The sequence below is a fragment of the Geotrypetes seraphini genome, chromosome 2, assembly GCF_902459505.1.
Source record: "Geotrypetes seraphini chromosome 2, aGeoSer1.1, whole genome shotgun sequence".
Classification (NCBI taxonomy): Eukaryota; Metazoa; Chordata; class Amphibia; order Gymnophiona; family Dermophiidae; genus Geotrypetes; species Geotrypetes seraphini.
Window position 1 is genome coordinate 65,527,035 of NC_047085.1, and position 21,740 is coordinate 65,548,774.

Below are 21,740 nucleotides of genomic sequence, written 5' to 3' on the forward strand. Positions count from 1 at the left end.
ACTATGCAGGCAAACTGGGAAAATCCCTTCTCTTCAGAATCACAGGTTTTTGGAACGACCTTACTACCCTGCTGCGGAACCTGGGCTCCCTCCAATTATTCCGCAAGCAACTGAAAACCTGGCTTTTCACTAAAATGTAATTCTATCCCCCCTTACTCTTCTCTTCTATATATAAGTTCATGTAAACCTTTTTTTTTTCCTTCTCTTCCTATATTTTAAGTTCTTGTAAACCGTGCTGAGCTCCACATCTGTGGAGATATAAACTTAAGGTTTAGTTTAGTTTAGTTTAGATTTTGGAACCTTCAGCCACAAACATTCTGGCGGAACACCATAGGAAAATTGCAAAGCCTGCTGGACTGGTAAAGATGGACACTCTTGGACCAGGCACGAAGAGGAGGAGGAGAAAGAAGAAGAGGAGGCCCACCTCCGTTTCTTACCCTTTATTCTGTGAGAGGCTTTAGACGGGCCGTTCTTGACCTCAGAGACTCCAGGCAGATTGCTGTGAGTGCCGCTCTGCTCACCAAGACCCAGTTGAGCAAATCTGACCACATCTTCCGTTGTTAGGATGTTGTTCGGCAGGATATGCTGGAGCATGGCTTGGTTCCCAGTGCCTCCCCTGGGGCATGCAGGTGTTGGATCTTCCAACGGATATGCCGAAACACTGCAGCAAGGGTGGTGGTGGCTTGCTGGGATAGATGAAAGCTGCTGTTGATGCCTAGACCTAGGTATTTGAGAGCTGTGCCATGATGGCCCTTGGTTAGTATGATATCTGTCCTACCAGCCATGGCAGGGATTCCTTGGGGAAGGACTTCTGCACTTTTCATAGCGACCTCTAGAATCCCTCCAGCTGATTCCAGACACAGATCTCCAATGTGGAGGGACCGGGAAACTGATCTTCTTTCAGCCCACTGTCTGCGGTGATCTCTGTCTGTAGGACTGTAGTTTCTTGGACTGTAGTTTCTTCACCTTCTGTGTGAAGTGGATCTACTGTGATGGCAGGAACAGTTGACCTCAGGCTGGCCCTGCTGTGCAGATTGGCGCAACTGTTCTCCCTGGAATCCAACCTGGGCTCGCTGTGTTCGACTCTTGTATTTGACTCATGTTACGCCGCTGACTGCTCCTGGGAGCCAACATGCGACTCATCAGCAGCCAAGACCATCGTGTCTGACCCACGGGGCACTCAACTCCAGAGGGAAAAGAGAGCTTGCATTTTGTGTGGACTGGCACAGAAGCTCAGAAGGAGGACTGAGCCCATCTGCGGGGAAGCCCCTCGTCGCTCAAATCTTGAGGTCACCCTCTATTGGAAAGCCTCCACTAGGCTCTGAGAGCAAGGAGGAATTCTGGATGACAACTGAATTGTGACTGGACACCTCACCGTTTTCTTCTCTAGGGCGCCAAGCCAACTTTAGCAAGGGGAGGTCCGCAGAGTCGATGTATCTCTTGGGCTGTCGCTTCTGCCTGGTGGAGGATCGTTGTGGAGTAGCTACCGGCAGGTGCTGCAGCTCAGCTTTGTGTTGATGTTGAGTAACTGGAGTAAGGGGCTGAAGATCAGCTGCTTCTTCTGTTGATTTTTGGAGCTCTTTCGAGGCAAGTTGCAAGTGATACAGTAATTACCACTACTGGCTGTAACAGCAACGCAGGCACTGGCTGGAACTGCTGAAACTGCCAAGCTGGAACCACAAAGCAGGAAGTGACTAGAACAGCTGGATCTGTAAAGCAGAAAATGAGTGGAATGCAAATTGGGAACTGACTGGAACCGCAAAATGTTGGAACTGCAAGTCAGGGACTGGCTGGAACCGCAAATCAGGAACTGGCTGGAACCACAAATCTGGAACTGTAAATCAGGAACTGGCTGGATCCCCAAATCAGGAACTGGCTGTAGCAGCAAAACTGGAATGGGCTGGAGCAGTAAAACAGGAACGGGTTGGAGCAACAAAGCTGGAGCTGACTGGATGAGCAGCAGAATACAAACCGCCTGGACAAGCAGCTGAAGAGCAGCAGCACTGCTCTCAGCAAAATTGCCCGGCAGTGAGCCAGAGAAACCACAGGTGCAGAAAAGGACCCCTTCCCAGCAGCAAGTATCCTGCACCTCTTTGATTAAAGAAGGAAAGGCAACAGCAAACACCATTCGCCCTCTCTTCCCCACCCGCTGAGCAAAAAGAGAAACTCCAACCTTTGTTTCTCTTTTGTTCATGTTTTCCATCTAGCCTTCTATCCATGAAGGCCATATATTTTAGTATATTGTACATTTTTAGACGTTTTATAAAGCCTCTCATGATAAAAATGAGTGGATGAAATGACAGAAAACTCTTTTCCATCTTGCCACTAAAGATGTCCATTTACTGTGTATTAAAATTAATTCTGCTTTTTTATAGATTTTTTATGTAGTGCATGAAATACTTAGAGGAACTGTTTAATTATTATTATTAATTTCATCTTGCAGAAATACTGTCCCCGTTCCTACTTTTGGTTTCATTCTACAACACTAGAGTCAAGAAAGTTGCTCCAAATATGCACTGAGAGATCATTTTCTAGTGAAAGAAATGGACGAGTTTTGAACTTAAGACAGTTCTTAGAAAGTGAACCTGATTTAAAACATCTAAGGAGAAATAATAATAATAAAAAAAAGTTGGCTGAAGCTGCAGCCATTCTAACTTAAAACGGGTTCTGCTGTTTGGGTTGTCAGATGGCCCATAATGGTTCAAAAGTACAGCCAGGGTGACAGATGACCTATTGAAATCATTCCAGAGCAGGGCTGCCGTTGCTACGACAACCAATGCTCTCTTGGCTCTCAACTGGCCATGTGACAGGGACTTTGACGTCAGCTCCAGGCAGAGCGTATGCCTGAGTCTGCAAAGCCAGAGGCTGGGGAGAATCCTGTGCATGCCGGACTTATCCCTGCCGGGGCTGCTGCCGTTTCTCAGGGGCTGCCGGAGCATGGCATGTTAGACTTCACTTTCCAGCCTGCCAGGTAACGTTATCCGCTTGCTTTTGTGGCGTGGGTTGTAGGCGCAGAGCGTTGCATCGTGGATCCATCTTTCTGCTGTGGCTTGAAGCACATTTGACAGAACGAGCATGGGAGAGCGGCATCAGAAAAATGTAAAAGAACGTCCACTTATTTGCTAAGAGTGAATCCACGATCTGCTTCTCATGCTTGCTATTTTAGTACCGGGGGGGAGGGGCGACAAATCCCATATACACTATCTTCTGTGTTAATCTAAAGACAGGAAGTTGCATTTCAGTTGGTGTCTATGATGCGTACTTCAGAGAATTTGTCTTAATGTTGTTTTTTTTCACACTGTTGCTTGATTATGTATTGTACATCACAGCTAGGCTTTCCAAGAAGGAAGGACAGATAAATGCAGTAGGAAACCAAGTCTGTTCAAATGAGATGCTTTTGTAAGGCTTTAATTTTGCATTCTGTATAGGGCAACGGTTTGGAAAATTTAAGTAGTAACTATGGTATTCTACTTCTTACAGTATAAGGTTCAGTTACTGCTTATTTTAAGGAAATGTTTGTGATTCCTAGATGAAAGTTGCAGTCCTTAAAACTTGCAAAGATGTATATTGGCAAACTCTTCTGCATTCTCTGATCAAATATCCTCTTGTCTGTAAAAGATTAAAGCATAATGATAACCGTATAGATTCTGTATGAAACTAACCATTTTCTGGAACGAGCTACAAGTAGTTATTAATCTATTACTTTTATTTTGTTCCTAAAGCAGTGATGATTTTATTGAAGAGTTTGTGATGTGGGAAAAGACATCAAACCTTGTGCATTTTTAAACCACACGCTTATTAACTGTGAAGTAATTTAATGCCTTTGCTTTTTTGTCTCCAATCATTGGAAGCCTTCCTACTGTGTCTTTCACAGCAAACCTTTGTTTCTCTTTTGTTCATGTTTTCCATCTAGCCTTCTGTCCATGAAGGCCATATATTTTAGTATATTGTACATTTTTAGAAGTTTATAAAGCCTCTCATGATAAAAATGTTTAGAGTGGATGAAATGACTGAAAACTCTTTTTCATCTTGCCACAAAAGATGTCCGTTTACTGTGTATAAAACTAATTCTGCTTTTTATAGATTTTTTTTTTGTAGTGCATGAAATATTTAGAGGAACTGTTTATTCTCACAGTCTCTTGCTCAAGCTATCCCTGGCTGCTTGGTGACATGGCTGTATATGTGTATTCTTTGCAAACTCATTTGTTTGATGAATGCAAGATAAGGTTAAAAAGAAACCTCAAAATATTCTAATTTCAGCATGATCATTTCAGCTATTTTGTTTTATATATATTTTTTGTACTAACAGTGAGGCCAAATTTTGAATAAGAGCATTAAATTAAGTTGTAGCATTATAAGTCGAAAAAGAAACAGATATAAAGTGTTAAGTCCATATTCATCTTGTTGCATATGAAAGGTTTTTAGTGGTCATGTTGGTGGACTTTTGTCTATCGTATGTTAAATTGTACAGCGCTGCATACGTCTTTCAACGCTATGGAAATAATAAATAGTAGTAGTAGTAGTAAATAAGACAAGAACTAAATTTATGGACATGTGCGTAGATAATGGAGAAATGTTTTAAAAGCATGCTATTATACCGAAAGAAAGCACCTGAATGATTAAGCATATAAGTACCTTATTGTACTGAATTAAATTAAAGGGCTCTAAATTTGAGAATCACGCATTTCCTCACTTCAAGTGAAAATGGATAGTGGCTTTGGGGGAAGGGGTAAAACGCGGACCTGACGGACCTGGCGGATCTAAATCCGCACGGCCTTATAAATCTGAGGTCCGTGTCCCTGCCACTTGTAGTTTCTGTCTCTGACAGACCTCCGTGAGATTTTAGCGCTGACGGATCCATCTCGGCAGAGGGAGGGAAAAGTATTAGGATCCGTCAGCTCTATAATCTCATCGAGGTCTGTCAGAGCCAGAGACTAGTGCTGGAGCGGCAGAGCAGAAGCCAAGAGAGCGGGGACAAAGGTTTCGGACGTGCGTTATGGAAAAGAAGTCTCCAAACGTTGCTGGGTGCTGCCGGGGTTCAGTCTGAGGATCGTAGGCATGAGGCAGAGCCTCGGCTGCTTTCCTTCCTCTGAATTGCTCGATGTACCCCTCCGCTCTGCCTTTCTTGAAGAAGGGGGTAAAACGTGGGCCTCAAGACCTCGATGAGATTTTAGCGCTGACGGATCCTAATACTTTTCCCTCCCTATGCTGAGACGGATCCGTCAGCGCTAAAATCTCATAGAGGTCTGTAAGAGACAGAAACTACAAGTGGCACGGTCAGGGACCTCAGATTTTTAAGGCCGTGCGGGTTTAGATCCGCGAGGTCCGTCAGGTCCGCGTTTTACCCCTTCCCTGGCTTTGGTGAAAAAAATGATGTGCTTATATAAGAGGTAAAAGACAGTGTGGTCCCTATATTAAAACATGTTGGATATGTACAAGATGATGCATCTTTGTAATCATGGCTAAGTGAATACAAAGGCATTTCTTCAAAGTGCAACATATTGGATCTCAGGACTTTCAGCTCCTTTTCTGTGTTCAATCTGAAAGTGTTTAGGTGCAAATGACATCATATGAATGTATACTTCATCTCCTTAGTTCAAATCATTTGTGATGCAGGCAAAGAATTACTCCAGCACTAGTGGAAACATTGTAGAAGTATCTTTGGAGAGAGCACTTTAAATCCAATGATCATTTTCTTCTAGACCAGGGGTAGGCAATTCCGATCCTCGAGAGCCAAAGGCAGGTCAGGTTTTTAGGATATCTACAATGAATATGTATGAGATGGATTTCCGGGGCACTGACTTCGCAAGCATGGGAGATTTCGTTCATCAGACACTACAGGTTCAAGAAGTAACTAATAATGTGGAAGCTATGTGGTCAACCTTGAAGTCGACCCTTCATGAGGCATCTATCCGCTACATTAAATCGGTAAATAAACAACAAAGAAACAAGAGACCCAAATGGTTCACTGATGAGGTCTCGAACCGCGTCAAGGAGAAGAAAAGAGCATTTCTCTTATACAAACGCACCGGGGAGAAGGAAGCAAACATTGAATACAAGACAAAGTCTGCAGCGGTCAAAACAGCAGTCAGGGAGGCCAAACTTCGAATGGAAGAAACTCTAGCGAAGAACATTAAGAAAGGGGACAAATCCTTCTTCAGGTACATTAGTGACAGGAAGAAGAACACAAATGGGATAGTACGCCTTAGAACGCCAGACGGGAATTATGTGGAAACAGATTCCGATAAAGCCAAACTGCTGAATGATTACTTCTGCTCGGTCTTTACCTGCGAGGCACCAGGGCACGGGCCAAGGCTGGAAATGAAGCAAAGCATGGAAGATCCATTTCAGAATTTTGAGTTCACACCTGCTGATGTCTACAGTGAACTGTCAAGACTTAAGGTGAACAAAGCCATGGGACCGGACAATTTGCACCCAAGAGTGCTCAGAGAGCTAAGCGATGTTTTGGCAAAACCATTAGCAGTACTCTTCAATCTCTCCCTAAGTACGGGGAGAGTCCCCCTGGACTGGAAAACAGCCAACGTCATTCCTCTGCACAAAAAAGGTTGCAGAGCAGAGGCTGCAAATTACAGACCAGTAAGTCTCACATCAGTAGTATGTAAACTCATGGAAACTTTACTTAAAGGTAAACTAGACACGATTTTGGACGAGGGGAACCTAAGGGATCCCTGTCAACATGGATTCACTAGGGGTAGGTCATGCCAATCCAATCTAATCAGCTTCTTTGATTGGGTGACGGGAAAGTTAGACTCGGGAGAGTCTCTGGACATAGTGTACTTGGATTTCAGTAAAGCTTTTGACAGTGTCCCACACCGCAGACTATTGCACAAGATGAAGTCGATGGGGTTAGGTGAGAAACTAACTGCATGGGTCAACGATTGGCTGAGTGGAAGACTTCAGAGGGTGGTGGTCAACGGCACCCTCTCTGAGACATCGGAAGTGACTAGCGGAGTGCCGCAGGGCTCGGTCCTGGGACCATCCCTTTTCAACATATTCATAAGGGACTTGACCCAAGGGCTTCAGGGTAAAGTAACATTGTTCGCCGACGACGCCAAACTGTGTAATATAGTAAGTGAAAGCAATCTCAAGGATAATATGACGCAGGATTTGATCACGTTGGAAAACTGGTCCTCGACATGGCAGCTGGGCTTCAACGCTAAGAAATGTAAGGTCATGCATCTCGGCTGCGGAAATCCATGCAAAACTTACACCTTAAATGGGGAAACACTAGCTAGGACTTCAGAAGAACGGGACTTGGGAGTAATCATCAGTGCAGATATGAAGGCTGCCAAACAGGTGGAGCAGGCCTCATCCAAGGCAAGGCAGATGTTGGGATGTATCAATAGAGGCTTCATCAGCCGCAAACCTGAAGTCATAATGCCGCTTTACAGAGCCATGGTGAGACCTCACCTGGAATACTGTGTGCAATTTTGGAGACCACACTACCAAAAAGATGTGCTTCGAGCTGAATCTGTCCAGCGAATGGCCACTAGAATGGTCTCCGGACTCAAGAGTCTCTCATACGAAGAAAGACTGGGCAAACTACAGCTATACACTCTTGAGGAGCGTAGAGAAAGGGGAGACATGATTGAGACATTTAAGTACATCACAGGTCGTGTCGAGGCGGAAAGCGATATATTCTTCCCCAGGGGACCCTCGGTCACAAGGGGGCACCCGCTCAAACTCAGAGGAGGGAAATTTAATGGTGACACCAGGAAGTATTTCTTCACAGAAAGGGTTGTAGATCACTGGAACAAACTTCCGGTGCAGGTGGTCAAGGCCACCAGCGTGCTAGACTTTAAGAATAAATGGGACATCCACGTGGGATCCCTATGGGGGTCGAGCTAAGGATCTGGGTCATTAGCACTCAGACTTGATGGGGTGGGTCAGAAGAGTGGGCAGACTTGATGGGCTGTAGCCCTTTTCTGCCGTCATCTTTCTATGTTTCTATGTTTATGTTTCTATGCCTCCTTGAGATGAAAATCTATCTCGTGCATATTTATTGTGGATATCCTGAAAACCAGTCCTGCCTGTGGCTCTCGAGGACCGGACTTGCCTACCCCTGTTCTAGACTGATCCTTTCTTTTAATTCAAGAGACTGAACACACCAGCCCCAATCTATGAGCACGTAAAATATATCTTCTTTAATGTTCCCGTTGGTTGTGTTGGTAGGCACTGTCATGCTTCTTTGCACTTGCATTTTGCTTCAAGGAATATAGCAGAATTATACAAAGTTTTAAAAATGTTATGTTATGTTAATCAGATTTTCTATTCCACTTTTATGTATTCAGTTCAAGATTAGTTGTCCAGGTAATAACAATGGACAGATTAATACAGCCATTCAATAGAGTTGATCAGTATAACTACTAATACAGTTAGGTCATAGTTTCAAATATATAGTTAATAATACAAGTAGATCAACATTGGTTATTTGTTTTGTCCCAGGAGTTGCATTAGATAGTTTAAAAATGGGCTTTTACAATTACCATTTCAGTTACATAAGAACATAGGAGTTGCTGCTGCTGGGTCAGACCAGTGGTCCATCATGCCCAGCAGTCCGCTCACGCAGCGGCCCTTTTGGTCAAAGACCAACGCCCTGAGACTAGCCCTACCAGCGTATGTCCTTGTTCAGTAGAAACTTTTCTAATGTTGTCTTGAATCCCTGGAGGGTGTTTTCCCATATGACAGCCTCCAGGAGAGCGTTCTAGTTTTCCACCACTCTCTGGGTGAAGAAGAACTTCCTTACGTTCGTACGGAATCTAACCCCTTTCAGTTTTAGAGAGTGCCCTCTTCTTCTCCCTACCTTGGAGAGGGTGAACAACCTGTCCTTATCTACTAAGTCTATTCCCTTCAGTACCTTGAATGTTTCGATCATGTCCTCTCTCAATCTCCTCTGTTCGAGGGAGAAGAGGCCCAGTTTCTTTAATCTTTCACTGTACGGCAGCTCCTCCAACCCCTTAACCATCTTAGTTGCTCTTCTCTGGACCCTCTCAAGTAGTACTGTGTCTTTCTTCATGTACGGCAACCAGTGCTGTACGCAGTACTCCAGGTGAGGGCGCACCATGGCCCAGTACAGTGGCATGATAACCTTCTCCAATCTGTTTGTGATCCCCTTCTTTATCGTTCCTAGCATTCTGTTTGCCCTTTTCGCCGCCACTGCACATTGTGTAGACGGCTTCATCGACTTGTCTATCAGAACTCCTAAGTCCCTTTCCTGGGAGGTCTCTCCAAGTACTGCCCCGAACATCCTGTATTCGTGCATGAGATTTTTGTTACCGACATGCATCTCTTTACACTTATCCACATTGAACCTCATCTGCCATGTCGATGCCCATTCCTCGAGCCTGATTATGTCACTTTGTAGATCTTCGCAATCCCCCTGCGTCTTCACTACTCTGAATAACTTTGTGTCATCCGCAAATTTAATCACCTCACTTGTGCTACCTATGTCCAGATCATTTATAAAGATGTTGAAGAGTATAGGTCCAAGCACCGAGCCCTGCGGCACCCCACTGGTGACGCTCTTCCAGTCCGAGTATTGCCCATTTACCCCCACTCTCTGTGGTTAGCTTCCTGTCTTAATATAGAAATGCTTTTCGAAGTTTCTTGACTCTGAGATAGTGGTCACAAGATCATAGTGTAAATGGTAGCTGGTTCCAGAATTTTGCTAATTGATATTGGATTGGATTGTACATGCTGGTAATTTTTAAGTGGAAAAGATTTCTGGTGGTGTTGTAGGCACCCTGGTGTAGAACTGCCAACTGCGTTAGGTAGTTGGGGGCATTCCCTCTCAGGATCTTAAAGGCAGTGGTGCCTAATTTAAACTTGATCCTTCGGTTATCAGCAGCCAATATAGTTTTATATAGTAGGGCTTTAGGTGTTCTGATTTCCATAGTCCATATATGAGTCTTACTGCTGCATTTTGAGCTAGTAGTAGGCATGATAGCATCGTTCTAGAGCAAAGCACTAGTGTTATATTACAGTAGTCTAGTCGAGATAGGATTAGGGATTGCACTAAAATTCAGAAAGCCTCTATTTTGAAGTATATTCTGATGGATCTTTGCTTTCTCATCACCAGGAAAGACTGTTTTATTATTGATTGTACGTGGCTCTTCATGGATAGGTGGTTATTAATCTCTGAGTTCTGAGGCGGTATGCCTCAGAAGTACAGGTTACAGGTTATATTTATTTCATACACTGCATATCTTACTTTATAGCAAATGAAGTGGTTTACAATTAAAATACATAAAAAGCCATTACAAAAAAGTTGTACAGTACACAGCATTCAGCCATAATTCTCACTTCTTAGTCTTCATTTGCTCTTGATATTTTTCAGCTCATTTAATATTGTAGTCAAATCATTATGGTTATCACTCAATATTTTAAAAAAATCATGTTCCTCCTCAACTACCATGTTTCCCCGAAAATAAGACAGTGTCTTATATTAATTTTAGGCCCGAAAAAGGCACTAGGTTTTATTTTTAGGGTATGTACATGATCATCTCTCCCTTCCTCTCCTTCACCCCAATTCTTCCTCTTTCCTTTCTCTCCCCACATGTGCAGCATCTTTCCTCCCTTCCCTCCCATCCCTCGTGCAGCAGGACCCTTCAGTGAGCACTGCCCCCCGCCCGAGCTCCCGCACCAGCCGCGGCCGAATCCTTATCCTTCCCTCCCTCCCATTGGAACCCGGCCGTGAGCCCTATTTACTTCCATAAGCAGTGTCGGGCTAGCAGCACTCTAACAGGCTGCTTTGGTCTTGTCCGCCTGTGAACTCTGCCATTTTACTGATGATATCATCAGTAACGCGGCAGAGTTCACGGACGGACAAGGCCAAAGCAGCCTGTTAGAGGGCTGCTGGCCCGACCCTGCTTAGGGAGGTAAGTAGGGCTCACGGATGGGTTCCGATGGGAGGGAAAGAAGGATGTGGATTTGGATTTGGCTGCGCAGCGGGTGCGGATGCTTGGGGGGGTAGTGCTCGCTTAAGGGATCTGCTGCACAAGGGATGGGAGGGAAGGAAGGGAAACTGCCAGCGAATCCTGCTAGGGCTTATTTTCGGGGTAGGTCTTATTTTTGGGGAAACACAATAGTAAGCAATTATATTGGAGGTGGTTTCATTGCTGTGGAATTCCCTACCTATTGAAGACACTTCTTAAAAGTTCATTTCTAATTTCAGAAATTTGTTGGTTAGTGAATTTTATAACTGTTATGCTGTATTTTATGTCCTTTTTAGCTTATGTAATGCTTTGCAATTTTTTCTCTCTTAGTTCTATGTAATTTGTTGATCATTTGTAAACCATTCAGGCACAGTATATAAATATGCTAGTATTGTTATTATAGATTTCATCCTGTAAAATGGTAAATAATATGCAAGGTTACCAAGGACAGAGTCAATCTCACTTCTAGGGGTTATTCTTTGCAACAGCTGATACAATAAATCATCTCACTGCATGAAATTATCTAGGCCACGTTGCATCAGAGGAAGTAAGATGTAATTATAGTGGGTTCTTGTTATAGCAATTACTTGGCGAAAGCTCTTGTTTTGATTGTGGAAACACATTATCGCTGCATTAGAAACAAATAGTTGAATTGAGGTCTGGGTTGGCAGAGGGTACAATGATCACTCATGTCATGATCACTGTAAATATTGTTGAATTTGAATCCTGTTGTAACTTCCTCTCATCCATGAATAGGTACTGTATATACTCTAATATAAGACGATCCAAATATAAATCATAGTACCCTTTTTCCCCAAAAAAAGGAGGAAAAAAGGTTGACTTGAATATAAGCCAGGGGGTTAATATTCATTTGCCCTGCCCTGTCCTGCCAGGATCTGCACCCAGCCCCCCTCACTCCCTGCCAGGCTCTGCACCCAGTCCCCCACACTGCCTGCCTTGCTCTCCACCCTGTCCCATCTCCCTTCCCTGTACCCTGTCCTCCCTCTTTCCTGATGTCCTGTAGGCCTCCACTGAGCCTATAGTATGATCTGATGGTCCAGTGATAGGCTGGGCCAGAAGGGATCCCTCCTGTATTCTGTCCTGGCTGACTCTGACAATTTTTATACCTCCCTCCTGCCTCCCCTGCATACCTTTTTGAATCTCTGGTGGTCCAGCGGTGTACCGGGCAAGAGCAAGCTTTTTTTTTTTTTTTAAATTAATCTTTATTCATTTTTTTTTTTAAATTCTTTATTCATTTTCAAACTTACAATAAGTGTGATAAAATGTCCAAACAAATTAACAATATCTATATCACTTAATAATCATCAATGGTAACAGTGATAAATACTTAACTCCCCCCCTTCCCCCCTTACCTATCAAATAATCAATACTTATACAATACATAATTATAAAATTCCCCCCCCTTCCCTCACAATTGAACGTGTAAATTTAAGGGAAAAGAAAATCTCATCTAATCAGTACAATACTTTGTTAATGGCTCCCAAACATCTTGAAATTTCTTGAAACTATCCCGCTGTATTGCCAGAAATCTCTCCATTTTATATATATGACATAAGGAATTCCACCAAAAATTATAATTTAATCTACTCCAGTTTTTCCAATTATATGTAATTTGCGGAATGGCAACACCAGTCATTATGAGTAATAATTTGTTATTGTTTGTAAAAATCTGACTTTTTGCTCTCATTGCCATACCAAATAGCACAGTGTCATATGATAATGCCACTGGGTTATCTAATAAACAATTAATTTGGTCCCAAATTGATTTCCAGAAATTCATAATAAATGGACAATAGAATAATAAATGATCTAAAGTCCCTGCTTCGAGATGACAGTGCCAACATCTATTAGACTTAGAGCTATCCAATTTTGTAATTTTAAAAACACTTTTAACAAGTGAAAATAGAGATAATTAAAACATTGTACACTTTAGACATCACTTAATATATTACAGGATTAATACAGGTTAATACCCTCCTCCCACCCACCTTATTCACTATCATTAAGATATCTATAAAATTTCATCTTAATTTCCGAAATACACTATACATTTGTAAAACATAAATTACACACATATAACCATTCAGACTTATTTATCAATCCTCAAAAATACCACCCTTCCCCCCAATTACCATTCATAAAAATAATCAATTAAAAAACTTATATTCCTCCCCCACCCACCCTCGGATGTGCATTTTATCTAACAACAAAAAACATAACTATAATAATTCTACAAAAGACGTTAATGGATCCCAAATTAATTTAAAGTTTGTAATATTCCCTATCAAATCAGCTCTCATTTTCTCATATTTATAGATTAGACATAGACTTGCCCACCAGAATGTAAAGTTAAGACGATCCCAGTTTTTCCAGTTCCTTGTAATCAATTGTATAGCTGCACTTGTCATAATTTTAAAAAGACGTCTTTTATATTTGTCTTCTAGGGGATCTTTGATATGCAAATTGTACCGCAAAATACTACTTCATAAATTAAAGGAATCTCAGATTCTAAAATATTATGAATATGTCCCCAAATTGATTTCCAAAAAATCAGTATCTTAGGGCAATAAAACAGCAAATGATCTAATGTTCCTATGTCTAGGTACAGTGCCAGCATCTATTAGATCTAGAATTATCTAACTTATTCAGTCTAACTGGGGTCCAAAAAGAACGATGTAACAAAAAAACCCAAGTTTGTTTCATAGATGCTGATGCTATACACCCCATCCTCCAAGACCAAATATGTGGCCATCGAGATGCAGAAATAAATTGCTTAATCTCGGCGCTCCAAATATCTCTAAGAGCGTTTTTGGGTTTTTTATTCATAAGTTCAGATATTAATTTATACCACTTAGCAGCTTGATGTCCTACCATGTCTGCCTGAAATCAAAGGAGTTGCAGGCTATAAAAAATTTTTAAATTACGCCACTCAGGGAACCCTTTCTGAATAGCCTGCTTCAGTTGCAACCATTTATAAAATTGAAATTTTGAGATATCAAAAGAGTGTTGCAACCGTGAAAATTCAAGCAATTTCCCATTTGAAATAACATCCTCTAATGTTCTTATGCCTACTTGCATCCAATCCTTCCAGGCAATTTGAGTCCCGCCTATTTGTATCTTGGAGTTCAGCCATAGGGATTGACCTAAAGACTGTTCTATAGGAATTTCAGTTAATTTATTTATACATCTCAGGGTCTTCCATGTATCCAAAATAATGTTATTATCTTAGCATAACTAGGTAATTTAATGTCCAATACATGGGATAGGCGCATTGGCGACATAATTTTCCATTCCAAAATTAACCATTCTGGATAATGTTCCATGAGGTTAGGCAGGATCCAGTACATACCCTGACGCAGAATATAGGCCTGATGATACCAAAAAGCTCACTCCTACCTGGTACACCGCTGGACTGCAAGAAATCGCAGCAGCCATCCAGGGAGGAGCTCAGCATGGGACAGGAGCACAGAAAGCTCGCTCCTACCCGGTACACCACTGGACCACCAGGGATTCAAAATGGTATGCAGGGGGAGGGAGGTAAAAAAAAAATTGTCAGAGTTGGCTGGGACAGGAGGGATCCCTCATGTCCCGTCCCACCAGGCCATATGGCAGGCTTGGCGGAGGCCTACAACAAGTCAGGAAGGGGGGGCAGATGGGTGCTGACCTGAAAATACGATGAGACCCCCATTTTTAGGCCCATAAATCAAACCTTATATTCAAATATATACGGTAAGATTTTCTCTGTTTAACAGTAATCCAGACAATCAATAGGCGTTCTATTTATTTTAAACATTGCAATATTGTTACTACTAGAAATCCATTAGCAAAGATATATTGGATTTCTGACAATACAGATTACATCTTAAGTGAAACCAGCCTAGCAGTGTTCTCTGCCTTTTAGATCTGTTTTCCACTATTTACACGTATAATCTGCTTAACTGGGTGTTTGTAATGTCAGTGTCACAAGAGGGCCTGCCTGTCACAGCAGCTGCTCAGGGCAGAAACCCAGTGACTTTCCTCCACACGCACACACCTAACTTCACATGCTTTAGTCTTAGTCATAAGTTCTTTGTTTCTATGTAAGTTCATGCTTCATAATGAGTTCTGTTTATTATTAATATTCAACCTTGTACTAGCACTACTGGACCTACAGCACTGTATAATGTCAGTAACAGTGGCATGCATTGAGGGCTTTCAGGGGATTCAGTGAATCCCCAGCTCTACAGCTCTGCTTTTTAATTTTTTTTGGTTAATTTTTTTGCTTGATGCAGTTTGATTTCTTAAGTAGGCAGCCTGCTCAACCAGTCAAACTGCATCAAACAAAAAGTAAACAAACAAAAAAAGAAAAGCAGGACTCTTGGGCTTTGGATTCTCTGAACCCCCTGAAGACCCTGACAATACTGATCTGGCTGAGCAGCATCTGCCTGGTGCCTGCTCAACCAATCAAATTCAGAGCAGTGCCCTCATAGCCTTTAGGGGGTGGGGCAAATCCCCTGAAGACCTTGACCGCACGCCACTGGTCAATAAGCATTTAATTATGGTAGGTTCCTGCCTAAAAGAGCTTATACTCTAACCAGGCCCCTGGAATAAAGTGGCTTGCACTGGGGCACAAGGAGTTTCAGTTGCAAAATTGGGATTTGAACTTTGACTTCTACAATCCTCAGCTCATTGTTGTAAATCACCAAGGGCTCCTTTTATTAAATGGTGTTAGAGGTTTTTAGCACAGGCAGACGAGGGCGAGTCTAGGGTTCCGGATTTTCCAGACGGAAAATCTGGTAACCCTATCCTGATGATCAAATAGAGATTCTAATACAGGGGTCCACAAAGTCCCTCCTTGAGGGCCGTATCCAGTCGGGTTTTCAGGATTTCCCCAATGAATATACATGAGATCTATGTGCATGCACTGCTTTCAATGCATATTCATTGGGAAAATCCTGAAAACCCGACTGGATTCGGCCCTCAAGGAGGGACTTTGGGGACCCCTGTTCTAATAGTTTGATTTACTTCAGGATTTTAGCTACACCTAGGGTCTCACTCGCCTTTACTGGACTTTTTCTTTAGCTGCCTGCAATCTTTGCTCGAAATGCTTGAAAACTGCATATTCTCAAGGGTTTTTCAGTTGTAACCTCACTTTCAAGGAGCTTCCGTTCTGCTGTGACTTCCCTTTCAGTCTGTTTTTCAGTATGATCCTTTGAGCTCCCCGTAGCAGGGAATTGCTTTAAATCCAGTCCCCTGGGGATGGGAGAAGCAGAGGTATACCAAACACAAAAGAGAAAAATATATGAGCAGAAAAGAACATGCTAAAGGAACATTTAAAAATACTGTAACCCTTGGATCCTTCTTATGCAAAAAACAGCCAAGATGTTTGTTGGTAGGGGAAATATAGATCTTCCAGGCCTTGTATTGAATTGTAGATGCCTTCAAAATCTCAGTTACTCACATCAAGCCGTAGAATGCACTTTGTGGTTCCTCCGCCTAAAAAAAGTCTCATGAAAAATCTTTACCCTTTATTTACATTTCCACCATTACATATAAATATACAACTTCAGGCAAACATAATGGTACCAATGGCCTATATAGTCAATTAACTAAACTTTTCCCTCTAATTTCCATCTTATAGGGGGCAGTTTTTAAGCAGCCAGGGTAGTTTGTTGGTCCATGGGGACTTTGTAGCTACAAGTTTAGGGTTGCCAAATTTCCTCTTTAAAAAAAAACAGGATACCTGGTTCCGCCCACTCTGCCATGGCCCCACCCTCATGCCACATCTGGAGGGCCTCTGCGCATGACACGATGACATCACGTGCATGTAATATCATCGCGTCAACATCCGCACATGTGCACAGGCACTCCAGTCACGGCCCTGAGCTTGGTGACTTCCACTGCTGGGTTTTGGAAATCCCTTTGGGCCCCCAGACAGTCCTCTAAAAAGTGGCCATCTCCGGGTTTTCCCGGATGTCTGGTAACACTATACAAACTGATTTCTGAAGGGAAGATCTCATGAAATTTTCCCTTTAAAAAATGTGAGCCATTCATTTTTCCTGGCTGGAAGGGAAAGGGAGATGGAGATGGAGAGGTGTGATAGAAATACAGTTGTATATCCTAACAAGGGGGTAGTGGTAGCAGTAGCCAGTGGGAATGTAGAACTCACAGTTCCAAGATCAGTTATCCATTGTCTGGTGCATATCAGGCTCCAGGCTGGAAAATCATTATGCCACTGCTGAGAGACTTGGATGCTGTGACTAGAGCTCTTGTGCTCTGGAGGGCACTGTAGCTCATGCTCCCTCCTCTCCCTGACCCTGAAGCACTCTCCATCAGCACAGTCCTGGAGACACTGTTCCCTTTAAGCTGAGCGGGAGTCCTCCAGCTGCATTGCTGCCGATAAGTAGTGGTGCTTCAATATTGTGTTTTCAAGCACTAGGGATAGGCAAGATCCCTGGAGTCCTGCAGAGGTTTCCTAACCCTCACTATTGAAAATGTGATCGTGAAACAGCACCCCCTAGTGGCAGGACTGTAGGTGGAGGTCTCCTGCTCAGCTTAGTGCAGTGGTCTCAAACTCAAACCCTTTGCAGGGCCACATTTTGGATTTGTAGGTACTTGAAGGGCTGCAGAAAAATTAGTTAATGTCTTATTAAAGAAATGACAATTTTGAATGAGGTAAGACTCTTTATAGTTTATAAATCTTTCCTTTTGTCTAAGTCTTAATAATAATATTGTAACTTGTAGCTAAAGAGACATATGATCAAGGAACTTTTATTTTACTTTTTTGATTATGATAAACATACTGAGGGCCTCAAAATAGTACTTGGCGGGACGCAAGTTTGAGACCACTGGCTTAGCGGGAACAGTACCTGGAGCAGTTTCGTATTTTGTCCCATTTGTTTTCTATTAGGTACCACCTCCTCCTCCTTTTGTATCTAACATTATGCTGTTCATTTGAATGTTGTCTGTTGTATGTCTTGTGTTTTATTTTAACTAATATATTTATATGCTTTATACTTACCACTTGCCCTGTACCTTAGGCCCCCTCATGTGTTTTAAGACAGTTTGTACACCTTTTAATTTATTCCCAGTAATGGATGATGTATCAAATAAATAAAGATAAACTATAAAGTGTGCCCACTCATGCACTATATAAATGATTCATAGTAGAGAACTATTTTTTGCTTTGACCTAAATAAAGTAGCAACATGGGTTTTAAATGGAGAGAATAGCAGCTGTGGAGAACTGGATCTGTTGCCAGGCAGCAGCGAGCGTCTGGAACCTTTTTGACTGGATGAATACCAATGTGGACTTCATCCCTTTGTGAAAGCAATGACTATGAGAAGCTTTCATTTCTTGAGAAGGCGATTTTCAAAGACGTTTCCTGGTCCCTGAGCTGAAAGTTGCCCATGAAGTTAAACCGCAGTGTGAGGCTATTTCCCCTAGGGAGGGTGACAGAGACACCCCATGCGTCCCAGCTGGTCAGGTTCAGAGGATGGATGGTTGTTACCAGAAGTGCGGCAGCGTGCTCTCCTAGAGGGATGGAAATGGTGACAGCCAGCGGACACGGGGCATAAGCAGGCTTTTCCTGGGAAGTGGTGCTGCTGTCTGGTGAGTCTTGGGACTTGGCTCGGAAACCACTTTGCTCCCATGAACCACACGCAAGCGAGAGAAGGGCAAATTTGTCTTAAGAACCATAACTTTCCCACCTCTGATATAACACAAGATATACTGTACAGACATACATACTCACAGAAGTTAGCCTTGGGGATTTGAAAAGTTTCTCTGCAACTCAGTACAAAGAATGCATTATGTATCTGCCCAGAATAGAGAAAACAGGTTTTTTGATTTAGTTACACAGTTTTATTTGCTATGTGCAACACTCCTCCCCCCTTTTCCACTCAGCACCTGTTGCTGTAGTGTCACAGCAAACAGAGATGCGCATTTGTCTGAATCCACCTGGGGAAGTGTTATGACATAACCCATCAATACCCAAAAAGTATTCCTTGCTGTGAAACTCAATATCACCCATGTCATTTTATGTCTCTGGCAAATGAAAACAAATAGAACCCCCCCACCCCCACACAATTTTTTGTTTTTTAAAAATGTGAGTCAAAAAAAAGCACCAAGGGCCTCAGAGGTGGGAATAGTGAAGGAAATCTAAGGAAATACTTTTTTACAGAAAGGGTGGTAGACGCATGGAACAGTCTCCTGGAGACAGAGACTGTGTCTGAATGCAAGAAAGCCTGAGACAGGCATGTGGGATCTCTAAGAGAGAGAAAGAGATAATGGTTACGGCAGATGGGCAAACTGGATAGGCCATATGGCCTTTATCTGTCATCATATTTCTATGTTTCTGTGCTTTATTCAAAGACCCGACACTGACTATGTTTTGGCACAAATTACCTGCTTCAGGGATTCATACTACTTAACTCCTTTAGTTCTAAAGCATATGCACGCTGTTCTGACTTGCATGATGAGTTTTGATGGTTTGATCCACTCAATTATTTATCAAGAACCTTTTTTGGTATTTAGTCTGACTGAGTGAAGGAGTTAAGCAGTATGGACCCCTGATGCAGGCAATTTGTGCCAAAACACGGTCTGTGTTGGGTCTTTGAATAAAGTATACCTTCACTATTCCCACCTCTGAGGCCCTTGGTGCTTTTTTTTGACTCACTGGACTGGTGTGTACTTTGTATCCCTCTTAAGGTTCTTCATTTAATTTTTTTATGTGCCATCAAAGTATACGCTATTCGCAAATCTCCTGTTTCTGTATAGGGTGCCCAAATTTCAGCATGGACCATAGAGTGACGTGTAAACTAATTAGTCAGTTAAGCCCTAACAATTAATTATTGGAGTTAGTAGGCTCCTAGTTGGAAGTAATTAGGAGTTACACGCATACCTTCCCTATAGCGCACAGCTCAAAAGTGGGCATGGCCATAGGCGGGGCATGTGAGGTCGGGTGCCATCAAATCTAAAAGAAAACAAAAGGTGGAGAAACATGTTCTTGACTTTCCTTTATTTCTTAAAGATTTCTTCGGACAGTGATAAAATAAGACCACATCAACATGAAAAAGACTACCGTGACCCGACACGAGCTGTGTTTCAGCTAACAAGCCTAGTTCAAGGGTCTTTCTAGGTAGTTGGAAGGCTGCAATCATCACGACGTTATGAGGTGCTAATTTTAATTAACAGCGCTGATTAAGCCTTCAAAATAATTGAGCTGGACGTCATTTATAGAATTAGGGCTTATATGTACTCAAGCTGTGAGCCTATTGTAAGTGTTCTCATAGAATACTAGCATAAACTGGCATTGACATGTCTAAATATCAGTTTGCACCTATGAGAGGTCAATGACTGTTGTACAGTAAATGCGCATACCTAAATATAGCATTACCGTAATTTGAGTAGCTTACAGTATTCTGTAACACACATGTTTCAACCCCATCTATGATACACCCAAGCCCTGCCCTGTAAGTGCCCTCTAACAAATTATGCATTAAGCTGTGCTAATGCCTAATTGCAAAATAATGATTAGGCACACTACTTCCATTTAGATGTTTAAATGTACACTTAACAGCATGAATGGCAGTATTCTATAAATTTAAGTGCACAAATAGTGCTTAAATTTAGATGACGTGTTAAAGAATGAGGAGGATGTTGTATGCTCATGTTAAAAGTCCTGTCTACCTTGTAGGTATGGGCAATTTGAGTGCCGTTAAAGCTTGGCATCTCATCTCACACTGGCTAATCAGCAAAGCAGATTGCTACACTCTCACATTTACCCTCTGGTAAAGGAAAGGAGTGATCAAGAGTGATACCCAGATAATTTTGTTGACCTTCAGATTCAGGGCTGTGGAGTCAGATTTGTGGAGTCAAAGTCAGAAGCAATTTTGGGTGTAGTCAGAGTTGGAGTTAGTAAAAATGTACCATTACACCTCTAGGTTCAAACTATAAACTTACATTATAATATATGGTAAATTAAGATTACGATTGATGAGGAAAGGGGTGCCTCAAGGGTCTGCACTATCCACCATGTAGGAAGATTGCGGGGAAAATTCACTGGATCATAGGCAAGGCAGAAATCTTGACGGATCAAAAGGGACACAAAAAAGTAACAGGCCGCAAACTCAAGTGTATGTACAAGAACACAAGGAGGAAGCTATGGCACAAAAAGATAACCTTGACATCATCGGCATCACGGAAACATGGTGGAACGAGGAAGATGTCTGGGACACTATGCTACCGGGATACAAGCTATAACACAGAGACAGAGTAGGACAAAAAGGTGGGGGTATTGTAGATGCCTTCAAAGAGGGAATTGAGTCTACCGGAGAGAACACGCTGGAAACGAAAAATAAGATAGAGTTTCTATGGGCCAAAATACCGGGAACAAATGGAACGGAAACAAAGATTGGCATCTGCTATCGACCCCCCAGGGCAGTCCAAAGAAACTGACGGACAAGATTGAACGCAACTGCAAGGGAGGCAATGCAGTTATCATGGGCGACTTCAATTATCCAGGGATAGACTGCAACTTAGACACCTCCGGCTGCAGTAGGGAGACCAAGTTCCTGGATGCTGTGGGCAATTGCTTCCTGGAACAACTTGTCAAGGAAAATATGAGAGGAAATGCAATTCTGGACTTAATTCTAAATGGACTACGAAGACTGGCGCAAGGAGTAGAAGTAGAAGGGACAGGGAAGCAGTGTTCACAATATGATCCATTTCAGCCTGGACACGGGCAAAACATCGATCCAGAACGACGGCCACAGCAATGAACTT

General features: G+C 42.5%; 1 protein-coding gene across 2 annotated transcripts in view; it reads left to right on the forward strand.

The window, feature by feature from the left end:
• The first annotated feature begins 2,885 nt into the window (after positions 1-2,885).
• Positions 2,886-21,740, forward strand: part of NCALD (neurocalcin delta) — a 173,596-nt gene continuing 154,741 nt past the window's right edge. Inside the window, exon 1 of one of the 2 annotated variants that reach the window (XM_033935259.1) lies at positions 2,886-2,971. In XM_033935259.1, coding sequence (XP_033791150.1) covers positions 2,943-2,971 — 29 coding nt within the window. In that variant the 5' untranslated portion in view covers positions 2,886-2,942. The remainder of the gene's footprint in view (positions 2,972-21,740) is intronic. The other variant, XM_033935262.1, reaches the window with a different exon arrangement.